Raw genomic sequence first — 27,961 nt, forward strand, 5'->3', positions numbered from 1 at the left:
AAATTCACTCACCGTTATTAAACTCCGTATCGGTCAAAATGCATCAATTAAATATATTCGAAGGGAGTATTAAATATTCATATAATTATGTATAAATAATATAACTATGTTATTTTTCCCTTAAATCAATTTTTTTGACTATATGGTGGTGATAAGTGTTGCCCTATTTTTTTCTTGTCTTACACATAAAATTATTATATTTTACAAATAAATTAATTATTAGATAAGTTATTGTCATATTTAGCTGACATCATTTTATGGTAACAATAAAATGACTTATTAATATGGAGAGTTCCATAAAATCCATCAAAATTTTACGTAGGCAATCTCAAGCCTAATACTTCCTGCGTCCCAATTTAAGTGCTACAAATGTACTTTTGAATGGATTTTTAGGAACAAAAGAAGAAAGGGAACAATTTTTTTTAATATATTTTTATTGTTAATGGGAAGTGGTTCTTAAGACATTTTAATTTAATTAATTGGAATAAATATGAAAATTTGTATGGGCCCACCTATAATATGGATATGTTGCTCTTAAATTGGACAACTACTAAAAAAAAGTGGCACTTAAAATGGGACGGAGGAGTATATTATTATACAGAACATTACATAACATAATTTTATCTTGACACATTTTATTTAAATAATATATCATGGACATCGTTACTAATATACATACTCTCCTTTAATGAATTATCAAAACTTCACACATTTTCCTTGGAAAGTGGGGGTACTTATTAGGCTTCCAACCGAGGAGAAACCCTAAAGGAAAAAGCCTATAGTGTACATTCTGGAAATGGTATGCATCACATAATATGTACTCCCTTCGTTCCTTAATGTTCTCATATGAAATCTTGACACTATTCACAATGGAAGATAATCTTTTGAATTATATTCAATCATAAGAAAAAAACATAGTCTTGCAGTGTCTTGTTTGATTCATCTCATTGAGTAAGTTTACAATATGAAAATTTTATAATTTTTAATAACATGTAATTAGAGATATTAACGATATAAAATGTGCATTGACAAGTGTGCTAAAGAGATATTGGAAGAACATTTAGGAATAGAAGGGGTAATAGGTAGTACTTCCTCCCTCTTTTTAATTGCAACACTTTACTTTTCACGCTTGCCAATGTATAACTTGAAAATTTAATATCTATAATTATCAATAAGTAAAAATATAAAAATTATTTTTTGCAAAATATACATTAAGAAAAAAATTTAATAAAAATCCCATATGAATATGTTTAAATCATGAAAATTTTGTGAAAGACTACCTTAATGTTTGAACGTTTTGTGAATTACTACCTTATAAAAACTATTTTATATTTTCCCACCTTACAAGTTTGATATGTTTCAATAACACTACCTTGTAACAGAAAACGTTACATCTCTCCGTTTGTGGGTCCCATCCCAACATCTTTATTGCATTTCTGTTTCCTCTTTCTCGATTTCTGTTCTCAATCTCAATATATGTTCTCTAGTTCTCTTTCTCGATCTTTGTTATCTCATTTCTCAATCGCGGAAGCAACACAATTATGTCTATCACCAACTTGTTTGTTTGATGGATCAAGGGATAAAATAAATATTGGGACTAAACTGCTAAAGTGCTATCTGAAGTAACCCTTGGCAGCACAGGCCTCAAAAAAGAGACCAACAATTATCTCCATTGGCTCCATCCCAAAAACATCATGTGTCAGGGACGTTCTGCCAAATCATTCTGCAACCCTGACCGGTTTAAATTATATATGAACTCTTTCCCTGCTTTTAATGCCTCCTGCATTGACATTGCAGCCTGAAAGAATGGGCCAGGGAGTTCAACTTCTGCAGCTTGTTTGAATCAGACCCCTTTAAATCATCTCTTCTCACTGCCAATGAGTTTGAGCTAGTATTAGAATGAAGATGAAGCAGATTCTGGGCTCGCTTTGTTGACAGAATCAACTCCTCTGCAATGCCTGCTGTTGTCAAATCATTCTCAGAGCCCGACACTTTTAAATTTACCATCAATTTACTCCCTAGCTTGTGTAAAGTTGATGATTGTACTTGGCTACTGTAACCCCAGCTTTGCAATTGCAATTGAAGCTTTCTTAGTAAAAGCACCACAAGACACCCAATGGGAAATTAAACTATCCCTACTGGCAATCCATCAAATCCGTAAATCAAAAGAATTTTGTGAGAATGTCAATCTCCTTGACAGACATGCAATTTTAATGTTGCAGGCGTGTGCACCTAGATCTAGGTGCACCGGGATTAAAACGCAAAATTTTTAATACAAAACGCGTGTTTTCATTAAATCTGCAGACAAAAAGAACATCTTTCTCTTTACAAAAGAACATCATATGCTCTGTTCTTCTCTGTTTAATTTTTCACCATTTTTTTTTTATCATTCGCTCCTTTTTGTGGGTATTTATTCGTCTGGGCTTCATAATTTTGAATTTAGAAAGTGTGAAGAGGAGAGAGAAAGTTTACATTGTGTGTTTAAATTGTTTTAGAGAGAGAAAGTGATGGAAAATTCTCAAATATTCCATGATTTTTCTGTTTCAACATCAATTCGAATGATTCTTCTTCTTCTTCTAATTTTAATTCTTCAGCTGATAATCAGACTTATGAAGGTATTTTTTCAATTTGTAATACGAATTGAAATTATTTTTTGATTTTATGATTTCAATTTCGTAATAATCGTACTTTTTATGTTTTTGGTGATTGTAATTACTTTGATTAATGTAATATCGAATCTCATTCTTCGTTGATTTTGAAGATTGTTGATAAAGAAGTTACACATTGTTTTTTTTTTTGTTAATTGTGCATTTTATGTTATTTAAGAGGTGAAATTGATTGTGTAATAATTAGTATATTTAAGGAATATACGTTTGGTTATGTTCGTTTGCAGAAAAGAACATTTAATCATGTTTTGAAGAACATATGCTTGTGTCAAAAGAACATGTGAATATACCTTTTTTTTGTATTAAGACGTTCCTTTTTAATATTTTTGATTTTTCAGAAAGAACAAGTGAATGTATTTAACGTACAAATGTTTGTATGAAAAGAACAGATTGAATTTTGTGTTTTAATGTGTTCTTTCGAATGAGTTCTTTTTCGGATTAATATACGTTTGGTTATGTGTAACACCCCGACAATTCTCTCTTTTCTAAAATAACTTTTTAACATAAAACGTAGAGAATTATCAAGGCATTATCTCCCGTGTGAAAACATAACGTCTTATTCAGAATTTTGCAGCGGAAAACATAAAACTAACTTTTGGGTTTATAAATAATCGATTACATATTAAATCCAAAAACCAATCAACGGAAATAAGGAAATATAAATAGTACGACAAGTTTCAAGTCCAAATTAACAAACCAAGTCACTTAGCAAACAAAACTAAATACAAGCTCTCTAATCCCGATCCCAATGATGCATCATCTTCAAACCTGTAGATGGCAACGCTTATTGATCCTTAGAGACTGCTCACCAAAATGGGTCATCACAGGATCAATAAGGCATAGCCAGGATCAACACACACAAACAAAGCACGTAATCAGCAAAGCTGAGTACTACATACTAAATCAATAATAGTCCTAACATGATTCTATTAAACGATCAATCCTAACATGATACTAATAAAACATAAATAAGGGCAGGCAAAACATATTAATTTGAAGATCACACTTGACTAGACTAGGCTAGACTGGACTAGAACTTTTATAACAATAATATTATTTTAATTGAAATAGACAATGGACCGAGTTTTCTACCTAGAAGCTTCACTAAGGAAGACGAGGTACGGGCGCGACTCCGTAACCTCGGTGACCTGCGATATCGAGGAACTTTTTAATAAAAATAGGACACGTCGATCAATCTGGTCCGAGAAAAGGCCATGGGCTACCACCATGAACCCCAACTCATGTTTGTCCGTCACTTTAGACGTGCACAGTCTAAAGCTATTACTACTCAGTTTCACTTTACATGATTTACAAATTAAAACTTTGTTATGACACAACAATCACATAAGGCATACAATCCACATTTATTCACAACTGTTTTTATCTTGGGATTAAGTAAGTGACCATAAAGGTATCAAACAAGACTCATTCCAATTAAATCCAACCTTTCCTTTAATACTGATCAACCCCTCTATATGGGTATAAGGTTTCAACTTACTAAACAAGGTCCTCGGCCCTCATAAAGTAGTGAAAAGCTAAAAGGCAATAACAATCAATCGATTTGAATCAATGTATATAAAATAATCTAGTGTTCCCAATCAAACATATTTGCATCAATCATCTACTAACATGTTATAATCCTCATAACGAAATATATATGTTCAACATGTCCATCCAACAATATTAAACATGAAATTCCAACACAATCAAGTTCATCAACAAATTTCAACTTGGTTTCAACAGATAACACACATTCCAAGCACACAGGTATGTACGTACCTTGTGTAAACAAACTGCAAGACCACTTTAATAATTCAAAAGTCGCCTACAGAGAATTCTCCGCCTAAAAACAACCAACAAGGATTCCCAATCAACTTCTAATCGTTCACAACTATAATAAACATTCTAACTACATCCTAAATATATTTAGAACTTTTCTCCAATAACAAAACTTGAATATTTGATTTCCTAGCATAACAATTATTGAATTAGTGATTGAAATTCGTTGAAAACTCTTTGCAAACATCGTACTTTAAACTTTCAGCAATCTAAAGTAATTAAAAATTTGCTCAAAATATATTCAACATCTTTAACATCATAAAAATAATAACTTTAATAATATATAATCGTTCTACCATGATTTACAATCATAAAAACCTTGAATTTCATACTTTAAATAATTAAAAATCAATATTTCAATGTAATTAGATAATCTGAAAATTAAATATATTATTTGAACATACTATATAAATCTGAAAATCCAATTAACTCATAAGAATCATAGATTTATTAAATCAAAGCATAAATTAAATAAAATAAAAATATTTAGTTTACTTAGGGTTTAAGAAATAACCAAGAAAAGAGGGAGAGTTTGGGCGGCCGGCGGCTGAGTCGCGGCAGCAGGTGGTCGCAAGGGTGGCTGCGAGTAAGGGTGGCGGCACACGGTGGTGGTGGTTGTGCGGACGAGCAAAATCAGCCACGAAAAGCAATAGGGAAAAGAAAGAAAACGAAAAGGAAAGGAAAGAATAAGGAGGAGGGTTCTACCGTGCGGTGGCCGGCGGTCAGGGTTGCGCTGACGGCGGCAAGATGCTCGGCGGCAGCAAGTTCGCGGAGGATTCTGGTTCGAACAACAACAGTGAATGAGGATGGGAACAAACCGAAAAATACAAGAGGAACGAGGGAGAAAGGGAGGGCGACGAAGAAGTGGTGAGAGGCCTTACCGGCGACGACGGTTGATGTAGGTCCGGCGGCTGACTAGCGACGGTCGTGAAGGGAGGAGAGAAAACGACAGTGTGAGGGATGAGGTTTGAGTTCACGTGAAACAGAGAGAGGGAACAAGAGGAGGGCTTTGATTTGTTTTTGTTAGGTTATGATACATATGACATTACATAAATCATGCGGAAACAACCATTAACCCAGGACAACATATTATTTACACATAATCATATAGCATAATTTAGATGCATACTCTTTGTTGCGTGCCCTCCCTAGCTGCGCCCGAACCGAACAAGAACAAGTCTTTTAGGACTCCAAGTGTCGTCCCTCCGTAGATAGTCCACAGCACGTCCGGATCCGCCTTAAGATTGACCAACTAGAATCGCCCTTAAGGTACTAGAAAATTTCGGCACTTTTGAGCAAGATGTGTGTTTTAATTTTCTCTCAAAAAACTCACTTTTGAATACTTTGAAACTTGTGTATAAATTATGACCCCTAGGCCTTTATTTATAGAGTTATGGAAAAGGAATCGTAATCCTAGTAGGATGCGAATTAATTGGAATTAGAATCCTACATGAATTCTATTTAATTAATTTATCCAATTAGGAATAGAAATTTAATCATACACTGACTCTTGTAGATTCAGGAATCACGCATGAGCACAAACTCACACACACACGGCAGCCACAAGGGCTGCCCATGCGCGTGCGAGCAGCAGCCCGCGCAGCACGGCCCACGCAGCCGTGGCCCTTGGCGCGCGCTGGGCCTGCCTTGCGGTAGGCCTGGGCGCTGCCTTGGCTGGGCTTGTGGCGCGCATGCTTGCTGGGCGATGGCCCCGGCTTCGTGCTGGGCCTTCGTCCGGCAAGCCTCGTCCGATGCTAATTCGTACGATACGCTTCCGATTAAATTTCCATTTCCGGAATCTATTTCCGATACGAACAATATTTAATATTTCCGATTCCGGAATTAATTTCCGTTTCGAACAAATATTTAATATTTCCGTTTCCGGAATTATTTTCCGATTCCGGCAATATTTCCGATTCTGACAATATTTCCGTTTCCGGTAATATTTCCGATTCTGGTAATATTTCCATTTCCAATAATATTTTCCGATACGTACCATGTTTCCGTTTCCGGCAACATCTACGACTTGGATAATATTCATATTTCCGATACGATCCATATTTCCGTTTCCGGCAATATCATCGTTTCCGGAGTATTCATTTCTTGCCTGTGACGATCTTAGCTCCCACTGAAACCAAGATCCGTCGGTTCCGAATATTCATAGATGGAGTATTTAATGCCATTAAATACTTGATCCGTTTACGTACTATTTGTGTGACCCTACGGGTTCAGTCAAGAGTAAGCTGTGGATTAATATCATTAATTCCACTTGAACTGAAGCGGCCTCTAGCTAGGCATTCAGCTCACTTGATCTCACTGAATTATTAACTTGTTAATTAATACTGAACCGCATTTATTAGACTTAACATAGAATGCATACTTGGACCAAGGGCATTATTTCCTTCAGTCTCCCACTTGTCCTTAGGGACAAGTGTGCATTTCCTGATTCCTTTGTCGCTCGATGCTTGCTCTTGAACATAAGGTAAGAGTTGTCATCCTTATTATGTCCAGAGGTGTTCCTCGGTTTCAGAGTTCAACTGATCAAATAAACAGATAATCATAGCCTATGATTCATCCGAGCACGGCCATGCATTTCACAGTTTCTAGCTCTCCGAGTGGCCTTGTACAACTTTTAAGCATCTCATCCCGATTTATGGGAGGACAATCCCAATCTTGCGATCTTGAGATTAGACTTCGTTTGATAGGTGATTACCTGAGCGTTGCCTTTATAGCCTCCTTTTACGGTGCGACGGTTGGTCAACGTCAAAGCAACCAGTTCTCAAACAAGTAATCTCAAATCACTCAGGTATTGAGGATTTAGTGTCTAATAATTTAATGAAATTTACTTATGACAGACTTTCATCTCTTACAGTAAAGTTTCATAGGTCTTGTCCGATACTAGTCTTCCCAAAGTAAGTATCTATGCAAATGATTATGACATTGCCATGTCCACATAGTTCAAGAAACAGAACTACTAGTCATCTTGCACTCTAATCGTCTAACGTTTTCTATGCGTCCAATTTTATAGAAAACTCCGATTAGGGACCATTTTCAACCTTTGACATTCAAGTTCACTTGATAGACATTTCTTAGTCACAGGACTGGTCCTGACAGTCTATCTTGAATATATCGTCAAGTTGAAGGGACTCATCATTTAATAAACCACAAATTAAATGGAAAAATGAATTCCTTTCATTTATTGTGAATGATTAACCAATAATGTTTTACAAAGATTTAAACTCTAAAACTTTAAAACATTAAACAGAGACATCAAAGCCATTCTCCAATATGCTTGATTCCCATAGCTGCAGTGTGCGAGTTGTGCTTCGCTTGCGGCAGAGGTTTAGTTAATGGATCTGATATGTTGTCATCAGTTCCAATTTTGCTTATCTCGACTTCTTTTCTTTCAACGAACTCTCGTAGAAGGTGAAATCTACGAAGTACATGCTTGACTCTCTGGTGGTGTCTAGGCTCTTTTGCCTGTGCAATAGCTCCGTTATTATCACAATACAGGGCTATTGGTCCTTTAATGGAGGGGACTACACCAAGTTCTCCTATGAACTTCCTTAGCCATATAGCTTCCTTTGCTGCTTCATGTGCAGCAATGTACTCCGCTTCAGTTGTAGAATCCGCAATGGTGCTTTGCTTAGCACTTTTCCAGCTTACTGCTCCTCCGTTGAGGCAGAAGACAAACCCAGACTGTGATCTGAAATCATCTTTGTCGGTTTGGAAACTTGCGTCCGTATAGCCTTTAACAATTAATTCATCATCTCCACCATAGACCAGGAAGTCATCTTTGTGCCTTTTCAGGTACTTCAGAATGTTCTTGGCAGCAGTCCAATGCGCCTCTCCTGGGTCTGACTGGTATCTGCTCGTAGCACTGAGTGCGTACGCAACATCCGGGCGTGTACATATCATAGCATACATTATTGAACCAATCAATGACGCATATGGAATCTCATTCATTCGTCTACGCTCATCAAGTGTTTTTGGGCACTGAGTCTTGCTTAGAGTCATTCCATGAGACATGGGTAGGTAGCCTCGCTTGGAGTCCGCCATCTTGAACCTATCAAGCACCTTATTGATATAAGTGCTTTGACTAAGTCCAATCATCTTTTTAGATCTATCTCTGTAAATCTTGATGCCCAATATGTACTGTGCTTCTCCTAGATCCTTCATCGAAAAACATTTCCCAAGCCAAATCTTGACAGAGTTCAACATAGGAATGTCATTTCCGATAAGCAATATGTCGTCGACATATAATACTAGGAAAGCAATTTTGCTCCCACTGACCTTCTTGTATACACAAGATTCGTCCGCGTTCTTGATGAAACCAAAGTCACTGACTGCTTCATCAAAACGTATATTCCAGCTCCTGGATGCCTGCTTCAATCCGTAGATTGACTTCTTTAGCTTGCATACCTTTTTAGCATTCTTTGGATCCTCAAAACCTTCAGGCTGTGTCATAAACACAGTTTCTGTTAAAACGCCGTTTAAGAAAGCAGTTTTGACATCCATCTGCCATATTTCGTAATCGTAATATGCAGCGATTGCTAACATTATTCGAATAGACTTTAGCATTGCAACTGGTGAAAAGGTTTCATCGTAATCCACACCGTGGACTTGCCTGTAACCTTTTGCAACCAATCTAGCTTTGAAAACTTCAAGTTTCCCATCCTTGTCCTTTTTCAGTTTGAAAACCCATTTGCTTCCAATGGCTTGGTAGCCATCTGGCAAATCGACCAAATCCCATACTTGGTTTTCAGACATGGAGTCTAATTCAGATTGCATGGCTTCTTGCCATTGCTTGGAGCTAGGGCTCGTCATAGCTTGCTTGTAAGTCGCAGGTTCATCACTTTCAAGTAATAGAACGTCATAGCTCTCGTTCGTCAAAATACCTAAGTACCTTTCCGATTGAGATCTATATCTTTGCGATCTACGCGGGGTAACATTTCTAGATTGACCATGATTCTCACCAGATTCTTCTAAAGATCTCTGAGTTTCATCCTGAATGTCATCTTGAGCATTCTCTAGAGTTTGTTGTTCGACTCGAATTTCTTCGAGGTCTACTTTTCTCCCACTTGTCATTTTGGAAATGTGATCCTTCTCCAAAAAGACACCATCTCGAGCAACAAACACTTTGTTCTCAGATGTATTGTAGAAGTAATACCCCTTTGTTTCCTTTGGATAGCCCACAAGGATACATTTGTCAGATTTTGGATGAAGTTTGTCTGAAATTAATCGTTTGACGTATACTTCACATCCCCAAATCTTAAGAAAAGACACATTTGGAGGCTTTCCAAACCATAATTCGTATGGAGTCTTTTCGACAGCTTTAGACGGAGCTCTATTTATAGTGAGTGCAGCTGTATTTAGTGCATGTCCCCAAAATTCTAATGGAAGTTCGGCCTGACCCATCATTGACCTGACCATGTCTAGCAAGGTTCTGTTCCTCCGTTCTGACACACCGTTCCATTGTGGTGTTCCAGGAGGAGTCAATTCTGATAGAATTCCACATTCTTTCAGATGGTCATCAAATTCATAGCTCAGATATTCACCGCCTCTATCAGACCGCAGTGCCTTAATCTTCTTGCCTAATTGATTCTCTACTTCACTCTGAAATTCCTTGAATTTGTCAAAGGATTCAGACTTATGCTTCATTAGGTAGACATAACCATACCTACTGAAGTCATTAGTGAAAGTGATAAAGTAGCTGAAACCACCTCTAGCATTTGTACTCATTGGTCCACATACATCTGTATGGATTAAACCCAATAGTTCATTTGCTCTTTCTCCGACTTTAGAGAAAGGTTGCTTTGTCATTTTGCCAAGTAAACATGATTCGCATTTACCATAATCCTCTAAGTCAAATGGTTCTAGAATTCCTTCCCTTTGAAGTCTTTCTAAGCGTTTCAAGTTTATATGGCCTAATCGACAATGCCACAGATAGGTGAGATCTGAATCATCCTTTTTGGCCTTTTTGGTATTTATGTTATATACTTGTTTGTCGTGATCTAATAAATAAAGTCCATTGACTAATCTAGCAGATCCATAAAACATCTCTTTAAAATAAAACGAACAACTATTGTCTTTTATTATAAAGGAAAATCCCTTAGCATCTAAGCAAGAAACTGAAATGATGTTTTTAGTAAGACTTGGAACATGGAAACATTCTTCCAGTTCCAAAACTAGCCCGGAGGGCAACGACAAATAGTAAGTTCCTACGGCTAATGCAGCAATCCGTGCTCCATTTCCCACTCGTAGGTCGACTTCTCCCTTGCTTAACTTTCTACTTCTTCTTAGTCCCTGTGGATTGGAACATAAGTGTGAGCCACAACCTGTATCTAATACCCAAGAAGTTGAATTAGCAAGTATACAGTCTATAACGAAAATACCTGAAGATGGAACGACTGTTCCGTTCTTCTGATCTTCCTTTAGCTTCAAGCAATCTCTCTTCCAATGCCCCTTCTTCTTGCAGTAGAAGCATTCGAATTCAGAAGTGGGTTGACTGACCTTCCTCTTTGCAGATTTGGCGCCAGTTTGCTTAGTTGGGCTGGCCTTGTTGCCACCTTTCTTAGCATTCCTCTTCTTTCCAGATTTCTTGAACTTGCCCCCACGCACCATAAGCACATCCTGCTTATCACTTTTGAGCGTCTTTTCAGCGGTCTTCAGCATACCGTGAAGCTCAGTGAGCGTTTTGTCCAGACTATTCATACTGTAGTTCAGTTTGAACTGATCATACCCGCTATGAAGAGAATGGAGGATGGTGTCTATAGCCATTTCCTGAGAAAATTGCTGATCCAGCCGACTCATATTCTCAATGAGTCCAATCATTTTGAGAACATGTGGACTTACGGGCTCGCCTTTCTTAAGCTTGGTCTCAAGAATTTGCCTATGAGTCTCGAATCTTTCGACTCGAGCCAGATCTTGGAACATGTTCTTCAACTCACTGATGATTGTGAAAGCATCTGAGTTGATGAACGTTTTCTGCAGATCCGCACTCATGGTGGCGAGCATTAGACATTTCACATCCTTGTTGGCATCAATCCAACGATTGAGGGCAGCCTGAGTGACCCCGTCGCCAGGAGCTTCGGGCATCGCCTCATCTAGGACATACTCCTTTTCTTCCTGCATAAGAACTATTTGCAAGTTCCTTTGCCAGTCAAGGAAGTTTTTCCCGTTCAACTTCTCCTTTTCGAGAATTGATCGAATGTTGAATGAATTGTTGTTTGCCATATTAAAAACTACAATTGAAAAGAATAAACAAATAAATAACCATTCACAGTTTCTCTTAATAAACTTAAATTCTAGCATACATGCATAATTCAATGTTTATTAAGCATTTTATTCAAGTTATGTGTTCCGGCAGGTGTGAATAAAATGATTCCAAGATCCTAAAATCATTGAAGAACTAAGCACAGTTTGTCGACTTAATCCTAGAACATCTTAGGTAAGCAAAAGCCTTTTGCTAATAGTCTAGAAACTATTCTTGGTTGATAGGTACGTCTAAGAACTTATTAGGTAAACCTATCGAATTTGCCACGACATAAAAGGACTCCTTACTTATATCGTTGAGTTTCACCAAAACTAACATGTACTCACAATTATTTGTGTACCTTGCCCCTTTAGGACCAATAAGTAACACCTCGCTGAGCGAAAACTATTACTAGATTGATGTAAAGGATATCCAAGCAAGTGTATATTTTGGCATGGCACCTTTTAACTCAATTTTTAAGTTTGGAACTTAAGGCTCTTACTATGTTGGTTAGATTTTAAGTGAACTAAAATCCTTAATCATGCAACATAATCAAGCTTTTGATCTCATGCATTTTAAGACATATTTAAAGCAATAAATAACTTAAAACATGCATAAGATATTTGTGATCTAGTATGGCCCGACTTCATCTTGAAGCTTTGACTTCAAAGTCCGTCTTGAAAATCTCCGTGGGAGGCACCATTTTCTTCAAATAGGATAAGCTATAACTAATTACAACTATTTGATGGTACGCAGACCATTTTGAATTGAAAAATAACTTTGGTGCTTTAGACCAATTACATTCAAATTAATGGTACGCAGACCATATTTTCTATCCTATTTGGGCCATACTAGTCACTTCATAACCTGCAAAACAGTACATATACAATATATACCATTCACCCATTCATTATCATGAATGGCCCACATAGCTGGTTAGTAAAACACATTATGCATCACGTAAACATTTGCAGCAATTAATCAAGGGCACCAATAATCTACCAATTATTCAGTCCTTATTAATTCTAATCGAGTTGTTTTAACCTTAAGGATTTGTAGACCTAATCAAGAGTTTATGACTAAAAAGCGCTCCCACTCAAACCAATAAATTCATATGCTTTACTAATTTTAAACATAAAATTGTATTTCTAGTCTAACCGGAAACATACAAATTTAATTAAAATTTAAAGCTCATATAAATTTATAATTGAATCCAAAAAGTTTAATTTAATTTCAGTCGTATTTAAATTAATTCATGATTTTAATTTTAGTAAAATAATTAGAATAAATTCCATTTATTATAATTATAATATTCAAAATTAAAATCCAAGAAATTAATTCAAATTATTAATTTTAAAATTAATTAAAATTACGTGAACTGAAATTTTCAAATTAAACATTCAAAACGATCTAATCGTAACGCAAACACCCTACGCGTTGCACGCACATGGGCCGTACGCACACAGCCATTGCTGGCCATGTGCGCGCAGCCCATGCGCTCGTCGCATAGCTGCTGCTGTCCTATCGCAAGCCTCCGCACAGCGCCCCATCGCACGCGAGCTATCGCTCGCAGTGCGCGCGCGCGAGATCGCTCGCTGGGCGCGCTGGCTCGCTCGCTGTGCGCGCGAGCCATCGCTCGCTGGGGCGCGACATCGCTCGCTGGGCGAGCGACATCGCGCGCTGCGCGCGCGAGCCATCGCTCGCTGGGGCGCGACATCGCTCGCTGGGCGAGCGACATCGCGCGCTGCGCGCGCGAGCAGTGCTGGGCGCAGCGCTCGTGGCACGCGAGCTTGCGCTCGCTGCGCGCGAGGCTGCGCGCACTTGTGCGAGGCAGCGCGCGTTGTGGCGCAGCTCGCTTGCTGCCCACACGCGACTGCCTTGGCTCGCCCTTCGCCCATGCCCATTCGTTCATTGCTCGTGGCACACGACACAAGGCAGGGCTGCTGCCTTGTGCTCGTGCACTACGCCCTTGCTCATTGCATTCGTGCCGCACGGGCGACGAGCTCCCTTGCTCGTCGTCGCATGCCCGCATTATACAACACCCCTTAAGGGTAACACGAAGCGTCCATTGCTTCGTGCGTGCAAGTTATTTGAACGAATCGCATAAAAATTTAAAATTTATATTTAAAATTAATGACAAATTAATAAATATTATTAATTTCATAATTTTAGGGCGAAAAATCGAAAATTTATTATCCAATTGATTTCCGATTGATATGGATTCAAGTCTAGGTCATAAAAATTTAAAATTTATCGTAAATTTACAATTTTTATGGTGGTTTTTAATCATAGGTTTCTAATTAAATTACAATTAATTATGAAAATCAAATTAATTCTAAATTATTCTAATTTTCAACAAATTAATCATAATTACAAATTAGATTGCATAATTAACAAGACTAGGCATTCAAACTTGTTAAACATATGCAGTAGGTCAATCAAAAATTCAAGATTTATCAACAGGATTCGCAAATATTTAATTTAACATCTTAAATTTACGAAATTTTGCATTCGAAAAACTAAAACCTTCGAAAAGTCATAGTTAGGCTTCGAATTTGAGAATTCTGGGTTCGGCAGAAAAATACTATTTTTGTCAAAATTTTAGAATGCCTTTTACATGCGGATTTGACACAAAAATCACTCAATTCGGATGAGTAATGAAGAAACTGCCGAAAAACTGCGTACATATAATTAAATAAACGCAATTTGCAATTAATTAACAATTACGAAAATTAATCACCCCTTTTAATTCTTGCAAATTTGTAATATTTAACCATGTTCATGCAATTTAGATTATGAAAATAATAAGGGGCTCGTGATACCACTGTTAGGTTATGATACATATGACATTACATAAATCATGCGGAAACAACCATTAACCCAGGACAACATATTATTTACACATAATCATATAGCATAATTTAGATGCATACTCTTTGTTGCGTGCCCTCCCTAGCTGCGCCCGAACCGAACAAGAACAAGTCTTTTAGGACTCCAAGTGTCGTCCCTCCGTAGATAGTCCACAGCACGTCCGGATCCGCCTTAAGATTGACCAACTAGAATCGCCCTTAAGGTACTAGAAAATTTCGGCACTTTTGAGCAAGATGTGTGTTTTAATTTTCTCTCAAAAAACTCACTTTTGAATACTTTGAAACTTGTGTATAAATTATGACCCCTAGGCCTTTATTTATAGAGTTATGGAAAAGGAATCGTAATCCTAGTAGGATGCGAATTAATTGGAATTAGAATCCTACATGAATTCTATTTAATTAATTTATCCAATTAGGAATAGAAATTTAATCATACACTGACTCTTGTAGATTCAGGAATCACGCATGAGCACAAACTCACACACACACGGCAGCCACAAGGGCTGCCCATGCGCGTGCGAGCAGCAGCCCGCGCAGCACGGCCCACGCAGCCGTGGCCCTTGGCGCGCGCTGGGCCTGCCTTGCGGTAGGCCTGGGCGCTGCCTTGGCTGGGCTTGTGGCGCGCATGCTTGCTGGGCGATGGCCCCGGCTTCGTGCTGGGCCTTCGTCCGGCAAGCCTCGTCCGATGCTAATTCGTACGATACGCTTCCGATTAAATTTCCATTTCCGGAATCTATTTCCGATACGAACAATATTTAATATTTCCGATTCCGGAATTAATTTCCGTTTCGACAAAAATATTTAATATTTCCGTTTCCGGAATTATTTTCCGATTCCGGCAATATTTCCGATTCTGACAATATTTCCGTTTCCGGTAATATTTCCGATTCTGGTAATATTTCCATTTCCAATAATATTTTCCGATACGTACCATGTTTCCGTTTCCGGCAACATCTACGACTTGGATAATATTCATATTTCCGATACGATCCATATTTCCGTTTCCGGCAATATCATCGTTTCCGGAGTATTCATTTCTTGCCTGTGACGATCTTAGCTCCCACTGAAACCAAGATCCGTCGGTTCCGAATATTCATAGATGGAGTATTTAATGCCATTAAATACTTGATCCGTTTACGTACTATTTGTGTGACCCTACGGGTTCAGTCAAGAGTAAGCTGTGGATTAATATCATTAATTCCACTTGAACTGAAGCGGCCTCTAGCTAGGCATTCAGCTCACTTGATCTCACTGAATTATTAACTTGTTAATTAATACTGAACCGCATTTATTAGACTTAACATAGAATGCATACTTGGACCAAGGGCATTATTTCCTTCAGTTTTATGTGAAATAGTTTGGGTGAGGGTTTGAGGTTTGGGTTTTAATGTTGGGCTTTCCCAAGTGGGCTAGAATTAGGATTTAGCTTTGCGTGTATGAATCAAAAACCGATTCGGATTGTTTTCTGAATTCGAATTCTTTTCAAAGTTAAATTCAAAACTATTTTGATTTCCTAAATCGTTAAATATTTAGAACATGATTAAAATAAAATAAATATACGTTAATTATATATTTATTACTAAAATTCATAAATTCTATTTAAATATAAATAATATACGTTAAAATATATTAATAAAATTTATAAATTTACGGGGGATTAATTATGTTCGTTTGCAGAAAAGAACATTTTATCATGTTTTGAAGAACATATTCTTGTGTCAAAAGAACATGTTGAATATACGTTTTTTTTGCATTTTAATGTGTTCTTTCGATTGAGTTCTGAAAAGAACATTTAATCGTGTTTTGAAGAACATATGCTTGTGTCAAAGGAACATGTTGAATATACGTTTTTTTTTTTGTATTAAGACGTTCCTTTTTTAATATTTTTGATTTTTCAGAAAGAACAAGTGAATTTATTTAACATACAAATGTTTGTATGAAAAGAACATTTTGATTTTTGTGTTTTAATGTGTTCTTTCGATTGAGTTCTTTTTCTGATTAATATACGTTTGGTTATGTTCGTTTGCATAAAAGAACATTTTATCATTTCAAAAGAACATATGCTTGTGTCAAAATAACATGTTGAATATACGTATTAAGACGTTGCTTTTTAATATTTTTTATTTTTCAGAAAGAACAAGTGAATGTATATAATGTACAAATGTTTGTATGAAAAGAACTTATTTAATTTTTCGTTTTAATGTGTTCTTTTGATTGAGTTCTTTTTCTGTTTTTTTTTATTTTTTTTTATAAATTTCCAGATATTTTAAATAATGTGCTTAATAATTCAGAACAAAATGATGCTAATGAGGATCCACAATCCTATGTGGTTGTTGGCCAAGGTACTGAAGGAAATAGTGCCCTTGGTCTAAGTATGCATATAATATTAAGTCTAATAAATGCGGTTCAGTATTAATTAACAAGTTAATAATTCAGTGAGATCAAGTGAGCTGAATGCCTAGCTAGAGGCCGCTTCAGTTCAAGTGGAATTAATGATATTAATCCACAGCTTACTCTTGACTGAACCCGTAGGGTCACACAAATAGTACGTAAACGGATCAAGTATTTAATGGCATTAAATGCTCCATCTATGGATATTCGGAATCGACGGATCTTGGTTTCAGTGGGAGCTGAGATCGTCACAAGCAAGAAATGAATACTTCGGAAACGATGATATTACCGGAAACGGAAATATGGACCGTATCGGAAATATAAATATTATCCAAGTCGTAAATGTTGCCGGAAACGGAAACATGGTACGTATCGGAAAATATTAATGGAAATGGAAATATTGCCGGAATCGGAAATATTGCCGGAAACGGAAATATTGTCAGAATCGGAAATATTATCGGAATCGGAAAATAATTCCGGAAACGGAAATATTAAATATTTATTCGAAACGGAAATTAATTCCGGAATCGGAAATATTAAATATTGTTCGTATCGGAAATAAATTCCGGAATCGGGAATTTAATCGGAAGCGTGTCGTACGAATTAGCATCGGACGAGGCCTGCCAGACGAAGGCCCAGCACGAAGCCGGGCCATCGCCCAGCAAGCCAGCGCGCCACAACGCACCAGCCAAGGCTGCGCCAGGCCCACCGCAAGGCAGGCCCATCGCACGCCAAGGCTGCGGCAGCGTGTGGGCCTCGTGCCAATGGGTTGCGAGTGCTCGCGGGCTGCGCGCGCGCGCATGGTGCCCCTCGTGGGCTGCTGTGCATGCGTGTGTGTGTTTGTGTTCATATACGAATCCTAAAGCTATCAGGATTCGATATATGATTAAATTCCTAATCCTAAAAGGATAAATTAATTAAATAAGAGTTCTACTAGGATTCTAGTTTAATTAATTCGTATCCTAGTAGGATTCCAGTTCCTTTTCCATACCTCTATAAATAGGTGCCTAGGGTCATAATTTATAGATACAATTGAAGTATTCTAAAGGTAAGATTTTGAAGAAAAATCAGCCATACACTTGCACCTAAATAGCCGAAATTCCTAAGCAACCTTAAGGGCGATTCTAGTTGGTCAAGCTTAAGGCGGATCCGGACGTGCTGTGGACTATCTACGGAGGGACGACACTTGGAGTCCTAAAGACTTGTTCTTGTTCGGTTCGGGCGCAGCTAGGGAAGGCACGCAACAAAGTGTATGCATCTAAACTATGCTAAATGATTATGTGTAAATAATATGCTTTTCTGGCTTTATGGTTTTTCCGCATGATTTATGTTTTGTCATATGAATCATAACCTAACAGTGGTATCAGAGCCTCTTATTATTTTCATAATCTAAATTGCATGAACATGGTTAATTTTACAAATTTGCAAGGAATTAAAAGGGGTGATTAATTTTCGTAATTGTTAATTAATTGCAAATTGCGTTTATTTAATTATATGTACGCAGTGTTTCGGCAGTTTCTTCGTTACTCATCCAAATCGAGTGATTTTTATGTCAATTCCGCATGTAAAAGGCATTCTAAAATTTTGACAAAAGTAGTATTTTTCGGCCGAACCCAGAATTCCCTAATTCGAAGCCTAACTATGACTTTTCGGAGGTTTTAGTTTTTCGAACGCAAAAGTTTGTAAATTTAAGATGTTAAATTAAATATTTGCGATTCTTGTTGATAAATCTTGAATTTTTGATTGACCTACAGTATATGTTTAACAAGTTTGAATGCCTAGCCTTGTTAATTATACAACCTAATTTGTAATTATGATTAATTTGTTGAAATTCGAATAATTTAGAATTAATTTGATTTTCATAATTAATTAATAATTTAATTAGGTACCAATGATTAAAAACCACCATAAAAATTGTTAATTTATGTTAAATTTCAAATTTTTATGACCTAGATTTGAATCCATGTTAATCGGAAATTAATTGATTAATAAATTTTCGATTTTTCGCCCTAAAATTATGAAATTAATATGATTTATTAATTTGTCATTAATTTTGGAAATAAAAGTTTTAATTTTTATGCAATTCGCTCATAAAACTTGCACGCACAAAGCAATGGACGCTACGTGTTACCCTTAAGGGGTGTTGTATAGTGCGGGCATGCGACGACGAGCAAGGGAGCTCATCGCCCATGCGGTACGAATGCAGCGAGCAAGGCGAGTGGCACGCGAGCACAAAACAGTGGCCCTGCCTTGCGTCGAGTGCTGCGATGATGCATGGGCGGATGGGCGAAGAAGCAAGGCGAGCGAGCAATGGCAGGCGCGCGCGCGGGTAGCGAGGGGTGCCTCGCAGCAACGAGCGCTGCCTCGCCCAGCCTCGCCAAGCAACTGCTGCGCTACGAAGCAGCGGGCGATGCTGCGCGCAAGCGTGGCTCGGCTTGCTGCGTTTGCGCGTGGCAGCCGCTCGTGCCTTGCTGTGCGATCACTCGTGAGAGGCGATGCTGCCTCGTGGACTCGACGGGGCATGGGCGCAAGCCCATGGCCTCGTCTTGACCCGATTGATGCGTTTTGAATTTAATTTTTAATTTTCAGTTCGAAAGCGATTTTAATTAATTTTAAAATTCGTAATTTAAATTGTTTTCTTGGATTTTAATTTTGAATATTATAATTATTATAAATTTTATTTATACTAATTATTTTACTAAAATTAAATCTTGAATTAATTTAAATTCGTTTAATTCAACTGAAATAAATTAAATTAATGGACTTGATTATAAATTTATATGAGCTTTAAATTTTAATTAAATTTGTATGTTTCCGGTTAGACTAGAAATACATTTTTATGTTTAAAATTAGTAAAGCATATGAATTTATTGGTTTAAGTGGAAGCATTTTTTAGTCATAAACTCTTGATTAGGTCTACAAATCCTTTAAGGTTAAACAACTTGATTAGAATTAATAAGGACTGAATAATTGGTAGATTATTGGTGCCCTTAATTAATTGCTGCAAATATTTATGTGATGCATAACGTGTTTTACTAACCAGCTATGTGGGCCATTCATGATAATGAATGGGTGAATGGTATATATTGTATATGTACTGTTTTGCAGGTTATGGAGTGACTAGTATGGCCCAAATAGGATAGAAAATATGGTCTGCGTACCATTAATTTGAATGTAATTGGTCTAATGCACCAAATTTGTTTTTCAAATTAAATATGGTCTGCGTACCATCAAATAGTTGTAACTAGTTTAATTATAGCTTATCCTATTTGAAGAAAATGGCGCCTCCCACGGTGAAATTTAAGACGAAGTTCCCATTTTCGAGACGGACTTTGAAGTTGAAGCTTCAAGATGAAGTCGGGCCATACTAGATCACATTTATCTTATGCATGCTTTAAGTTATTTATTGCTTTAAATATGTCTTAATTATGCATGAGATTGTGGCTTCATTATGTTGCATGATTAAGGATTTTAGTTCACTTAAAATCTAACCAACATAGTAAGAGCCTTAAGTTCCAAACTTAAAAATTGAGTTAAAAGGTGCCATGCCAAAATAAACACTTACTTGGATATCCTTTACATCAATCTAGTAATAGTTTTCGCTCAGCGAGGTGTTACTTATTGGTCCTAAAGGGGTAAGGTACACAAATAATTGTGAGTACATGTTAGTTTTGGTGAAACTCAACGATATAAGTAAGGAGTCCTTTTATGTCGTGGCAAAATCGATAGGTTAACCTAATAAGTTCTTAGACGTACCTATTAACCAAGAGTAGTTTCTAGACTATTAGCAAAAGGTTTTTGCTTACCTAAAATGTTTTAGAATTGAGTCAAAATACATAATGTGCTTAATTCTTCAATGGTTTTAGGGTATTGGAATCATTTTATTCACACCTGTCGGAACAATAAATTCGAATAAAATGCTAATAACTTGTTCAAATTGCATGATTGCTTTAATTTTCAAGTTATTACTCATGATAAATGTTTAGACTTTGCATGCTTCAATGTATGTTTTAATTATTGTTTATAATTAAATATCTTGCACTGCAGTAAATCCTTTTAGAAAGGTAATAGTAAATTTCCTCGATTGGTAGTGAATCCAAGAACGATTCACGGAAATGAGAGAAAGTGAGCAATTTAAAATGTACGTTTCTTATATCGACTTTTATGGTTGTTTTCGAATATCAAAATCGAATGGCAAACCAATTGGTGCTTGTGAATTCAAAATACACTGTAGTTTTGAGATCATAAAGCATTGTGTTTAAACGCTCAGCTTTACCAATGGTTAACAACCTAAAATCTTTGTCCATTTAATTCTCGAATGAGTCTAGTCCATTCGAATAGATCGATGCTTAGAGAAATTTAGAAGCTTCTGGTAAGATCATCTAGGTGAAACAAAATATTCAACATAAATGGTAAGAACTTTGTTGGAGTGACATTGGACATGTCTAAACAAAGTATAAAAGTCAACACTAGAGAATTCAATTCATAAGGCTATAAGAAAGGGTACAAGAAATAGGAAAACAAAGGAACAGATGAAAGGAATTTACAATTCCGTTTCTACCTGTAAGTTTATGTTTAAAGAAAAGTGACCTAGCAATCAAACTTCCTTGGTATCATATACCGCTTGAGGTTCTTACTTCGGTAATAACTCAAACAAATGGAAGCTAGGATACACAAATGCCCTACAAGTAGGAAATGAAGCATGGAAATGCTACATTAGTTGTAGGGTCATCTGGTTTGTTTTAAGTCCTTTCAAAGGCTGGAACTTAATGGCTATTTTGTTCCACAATCAGCATACCTAAATTTCTGTTTTCAAACACAGAAAGACTCACATTCAGAAGAACAAAAACAATGTTTGTTTGTTTATTTGAATAAAATGGTCATTTACGGGTTGAGTCAATATGCTTGATTAAAACAAACAACTCTTTAACAATAAAAACTTTACTAGGTTCAAATCAACCCCTTGATTTGAGTTCCATTAATCTTTGGCATTGTTGCTTAGACCATATCAACAAGTTAACATTCATAAGCTCTATTTTGATGGACTTTTGAAAGTTGATTGATTTCTAGATCATTCAAGACGAGCTAGTCTTACTTGTTGAAAGTAACAAAAGATATGGACTATTGTTAGAACGCCTAGACAATAGAATTCAAAGCTAAAGAAAGAGATTTTATGACTTTATTATTTCACCTAGATTTGAGTGAATGTTGGTTCATTTACTCGAAGTGATATAAGTTTGAATCTGTTTGTCTAGTTCAAAGATTCAGAAGTATGAAATCCACTTGGCAAGAAATCATAAAAATCTAGGATAGATCATGCTAATGATTACTTGAGACCAAAATGATCATCAATGATTGTGTATAGTAAAATTCACAATCTAGCTCCATAAGATATGGCATATCTAAATTGGAATGATCGAAGTCGATTAGTACTTGATTCGATCAATGATGGATCATAAAGGCTTTTCCTATAATTTCTAAAAACAAAATGCTCAACTACCACCAAACTAAGCCAAATTCGTCAAAGCTATTGAAAAGTAATTTCAGGATATCTTTTCAATTATATATATCTAAAGAGTTGATAAACTCAGTGGGAGCTTAGTGTTTGTTATTCAACAAACTAAGGCCCAAGTATAGATATATGTTTCATTGTGATTTATTCAAATGAGACACAAGGGTATTGTTTCTACCATGAATTTTGAGAACATAATGTTTGTTTGCTCGAAATAATGTCCTTTTGGAGATTCGTTTCCAAAATGACAAGTGGGAGAAAATAGACCTCGAAAGTGTTCGAGGCGAACAACAAACATAAACGGACATTTCGGAGGCTTTTCGAAGTTCTTTAGAAAATCCGAACACGTATTCTTTAAGGACTTTAGAAGTGGCTTTTAAAGAATAGACATCTCTTAGAAGACTTTACAAGTGCTTCAAGGAGAACAGAATATTCAAAGGACTTTGAAGTGGCTGTTAATATTCTATTGTTTGATCAATGTTCTATACCCAAGTAGGCATAGAGTTCAAGTCACTGAAACTATGAGATTCTTCTATTAGATAGTGAAGAAACATAGACTTCGGGTCAATGAAACTATGAGATTCTTCTATTAGATAGTGAAGAAACCTACAACTTGCAGTCAAACTATTATCACGTAGATTAATGAGTTTGTGACCTGTAAGAAAGCTATGACGAAACCTAGATTCCCTAAAATGGTTAGAGGCCATATATAGACTTAATGTTTAATTGGTTAAAGGACATAAAAACATACTCAATGTTCTGATGACAAAATTGAAATTTTGTTGATTTGCAAGAATGGTTTATATCTATTGGTTGCAAATTGGTTTTAAGGATAAAAACCATCAAACGTGGTATTATGTTCACACACGAAGCTAGATTAGTTGTTAAAGGTTACAAGCAAATTCACGGTGTGGATTGTGTTGAAACCTCATGCAAAATCGTAATGCTCAAGTCTATAATTCAAGCAATAATTACATATTGGTACATATGGCAATTGGATGACAAAACATCTTCCTCAGTCAAATGTTGGAAGAAACTATGTACATGGCATGTTATAGGATTTGTGGATCCAAATAATGCTTGAAATGAATGCTAGCTTATAAAATCTAAGTACAAATTTAAGCAAGCAATTGGGAATTGGAATTGTATTTTAGTGAAGCTAATAAGTATTTTAGTTTCATAAAATGAACATGATTCTTATAGATATATAAGAAGTTTAGTGGGAGTACGTACAACTTAATTGGTCCTATGTGTATCACACACATATCTCTCTATTGTGAAATAACATTCAAATGCTAATGACTTAGATTTGTTATTATTCATCAATGATGGACCATGGCGAAACTTAGTACATACTGGGTATTAAGATCTATTTACAAAGATCTTATGATATTGTTTTAGATTAAGTAATGGCATTTACTAAATCAGACACGAAAGACTCCATTGGAGATATTCGACCCATATGAATAAATCTAAGTAAAGAATGTTTGAACTATGTATAAGCATTTACTAAGTTAAACATCAAATGATCTAGATTAGATTCTTCACCTATATTATATGTCAAAGAATTTAGCTGGATTCAGTATCTACTGAAATTGAATGAGCTAAAGTTACATGAATAGAATTGAGAATTATTCTGCAAAAGAATTTATCATGTATGATATAATATGAGGATCGCCAAAAATGTATCGTATGGCTTAAGGCATAACGAACATATACCAATCTCTATTGATCTAAGTGAAAATCAACTAGATTGAGATCAAGAAAAACTTATGGTACTTGAAAAGGTACATAGGAATAGTTCTTGATTCAAGGAAATAAAGATATGCTAAATATTGATGCTACACGCATAAACACTGGCAAAGGATCAAGCAAGATTCCCTTGGAGTTAACCATTGGCAAGGACGAGCTATAGAGCATCGTGTTTTGAAAATGGCAACATGGATTGGAGACCATGAGTTGTTGCGTGGGAAATTAAATATTAATTTCTATGTTCTAATATACAGCTGGAAAGTCTTCCACATATATGTGAACTGCTTGGATAAGAAAATCCAACCAAAGCATCACTAGCAACCTAAACAGTTGAAGTAGAAGTACTTATTGCCTAAGAAGCAATAAAACAGAGTTGTTTGTATTAAAGAGTTCTTCATTGAACTTAGGTAGATCACATGTCTGCTGACTTGATGATTCTTCATTGAAAAATGCGTAGAACCACTCTTGTAGCTGGACAGACTAGATCACAAAATAAACATACTCAGAAGATCTTATCATCATATCTCGAGAACATTCGAGAAAAGGAGATTAAGATTGGCAAAGCATGATAACTAAACCTATGCAACAAGTGAGAAGCAACACTCACATTGTAGCACTGGAAATCAAGCATAACTTTGAATTCCATGAACTGTTTTAAAAATGGGTTTGAGGCCCATGGTTGTAAAACAATGGGGTTGAACATTTATCATATATGAAATATATTTTCATATTCCATTTAATCTTGGTTTAGTATTAAATGATGAGTCCCTTCAATTTGACAAAATATTCAAGATAGACTGTCAGGACCAGTCCTGTGACTAAGAAATGTCTATCAAGTGAACTTGAATGTCAAAAGTTGAAAAAGGTCCCTGGTCGGAGTTTTCTATAAAATTGGACGCATAGAAAACGTTAGACGACTGGAATGCAAGATGACTAGTAGTTCTGTTTCTTGAACTATGTGAACATGGCAATGTCGTAATCATTTGCATAGATACTTACTTTGGGAAGACTAGTATCGGACAGACCTATGAAACTTTACTGTAAGAGATGAAAATCTGTCATAAGTAAATTTCATTAAAATTATTAGACACTAAATCCTCAATACCTGAGTGATTTGAGATTACTTGTTTGAGAACTGGTTGCTTTGACGTTGACCAACCGTCGCACCGTAAAAGGAGGCTATAAAGGCAACGCTCAGGTAATCACCCATCAAACGAAGTCTAATCTCAAGATCGCAAGATTGGGATTGTCCTCCCATAAATCGGGATGAGATGCTTAAAAGTTGTACAAGGCCACTCGGAGAGCTAGAAACTGTAAAATGCATGGCCGTGCTCGGATGAATCATAGGCTATGATTATCTGTTTATTTGATCAGATGAACTCTGAAACCGAGAAACACCTCTGGACATAATAAGGATGACAACTCTTACCTTATGTTCAAGAGCAAGCATCGAGCGACAAAGGAATTAGGTAAATGCACACTTGTCCCTAAGGACAAGTGGGAGACTGAAGGAAATAGTGCCCTTGGTCCAAGTATGCATATAATATTAAGTCTAATAAATGCGGTTCAGTATTAATTAACAAGTTAATAATTCAGTGAGATCAAGTGAGCTGAATGCCTAGCTAGAGGCCGCTTCAGTTCAAGTGGAATGAATGATATTAATCCACAGCTTACTCTTGACTGAACCCGTAGGGTCACACAAATAGTACGTAAATGGATCAAGTATTTAATGGCATTAAATACTCCATCTATGGATATTCGGAATCGACGGATCTTGGTTTCAGTGGGAGCTGAGATCGTTACAAGCAAGAAATGAATACTCCGGAAACGATGATATTACCGGAAACGGAAATATGGATCGTATCGGAAATATAAATATTATCCAAGTCGTAAATGTTGCCGGAAACGGAAACATGGTACGTATCGGAAAATATTAATGGAAATGGAAATATTGCCGGAATCGGAAATATTGCCGGAAACGGAAATATTGTCAGAATCGGAAATATTATCGGAATCGGAAAATAATTCCGGAAACGGAAATATTAAATATTTATTCGAAACGGATATTAATTCCGGAATCGGAAATATTAATTATTGTTCGTATCGGAAATAAATTCCGGAATCGGGAATTTAATCGGAAGCGTATCGTACGAATTAGCATCGGACGAGGCCTGCCAGACGAAGGCCCAACACGAAGCCGGGCCATCGCCCAGCAAGCCAGCGCCCCACAACGCACCAGCCAAGGCTGCGCCAGGCCCACCGCAAGGCAGGCCCAGCGCACGCCAAGGCTGCGGCAGCGTGTGGGCCTCGAGGCAATGGGCTGCGAGTGCTCGAGGGCTGTTGTGCATGCGTGTGTGTGTTTGTGTTCATATACGAATCCTAAAGCTATCAGGATTCGATATATGATTAAATTCCTAATCCTAAAAGGATAAATTAATTAAATAAGAGTTCTACTAGGATTCTAGTTTAATTAATTCGTATCCTAGTAGAATTTTAGTTCCTTTTCCATACCTCTATAAATAGGTGCCTAGGGTCATAATTTATAGATACAATTGAAGTATTCTAAAGGTAAGATTTTGAAGAAAAAATCAGCCATACACTTGCACCTAAATAGCCGAAATTCCTAAGCAACCTTAAGGGCGATTCTAGTTGGTCAAGCTTAAGGCGGATCTGGACGTGCTGTGGACTATCTACGGAGGGACGACACTTGGAGTCCTAAAGACTTGTTCTTGTTCGGTTCGGGCGCAGCTAGGGAGGGCAAGCAACAAAGTGTATGCATCTAAACTATGCTAAATGATTATGTGTAAATAATATGCTTTCCTGACTTTATGGTTTTTCCGCATGATTTATGTTTTTTCATATGAATCATAACCTAACAGGTACATGAATTGCACTTTTACTTGTTTGTTACAATGTTCTTTTACTTCTGTTTTTTTGTTCCTTTATCTTACTTGTGATGTTCTTTGTGTTCTTTTTTTGTCAATCATGCAGATTTTGAAAAACCAGTTTCATTAGAGGGAAGTGTAGTTAATGATGATGATGAGGCGTATGATTTATACAATAGTCATGCATTTAGGAATGATTTTGGTACTAGCAAGGGTAAAAAGGAGTATAGAAGTGGTACTAGAATAGTTCGACCACGGTTTTTTGTTTGTGCATATGAGGGGTTTAAAAGTCCTGATGGTGTTGTGCCTAAATCCTTTTAAAAAATTGATAGGAGAACTGGATGCAAGGCTTCAGGTCAGTTTGATGTTGATAAGAAAACTGGAGTGTATGTTCTTTCCAAACACTGCCGTCTGCATAACCATTCAATGGTTCCTGCTAATAAGAGATACCTTATTAGGTCACATAGGCACATTTCAAAAGAACAGTTGGCTTTTCTTACTACTTTTACTTGTAGTGGCACTAAGCTTGCTGATATTCTTAGAGCTATGAGGAAAGAAGTCGGTGGTGAGGCGCATTTAGGCTTCACGATTTCCGATGCATATGATGCTGTTACAGCAGAGAAGAAGAAAATTTTGGATGGTTGTGATTCAAATCAGTTGATCAGATGGTTCGCTATGAGACAAGCTAATGAACACGACTTTTATTATGATTTTCAACCTAATTAAATGAATCACTTGACCAATTTTTTTTGAAGAGATGGAAGAATGCGGTCTGATTATGAAGCCTTTGG

At 36.6% G+C, this 27,961-nt stretch overlaps 1 protein-coding gene across 1 annotated transcript; it reads left to right on the plus strand.

Annotated features, from left to right (window-relative positions):
• The first annotated feature begins 16,783 nt into the window (after window positions 1-16,783).
• On the plus strand, window positions 16,784-27,896 carry LOC110805922 (protein FAR1-RELATED SEQUENCE 5-like). Its single transcript, XM_056842353.1, has 4 exons — window positions 16,784-16,793; window positions 16,892-16,972; window positions 27,277-27,427; window positions 27,503-27,896. Exons 1-4 carry the CDS (start codon window positions 16,784-16,786, stop codon window positions 27,894-27,896), a joined length of 636 nt encoding a protein of 211 aa, XP_056698331.1.
• The last annotated feature ends 65 nt before the right edge of the window (window positions 27,897-27,961 follow it).

The sequence above is a fragment of the Spinacia oleracea genome, chromosome 4 (genome assembly GCF_020520425.1).
Source record: "Spinacia oleracea cultivar Varoflay chromosome 4, BTI_SOV_V1, whole genome shotgun sequence".
Lineage (NCBI taxonomy): Eukaryota > Viridiplantae > Streptophyta > Magnoliopsida > Caryophyllales > Amaranthaceae > Spinacia > Spinacia oleracea.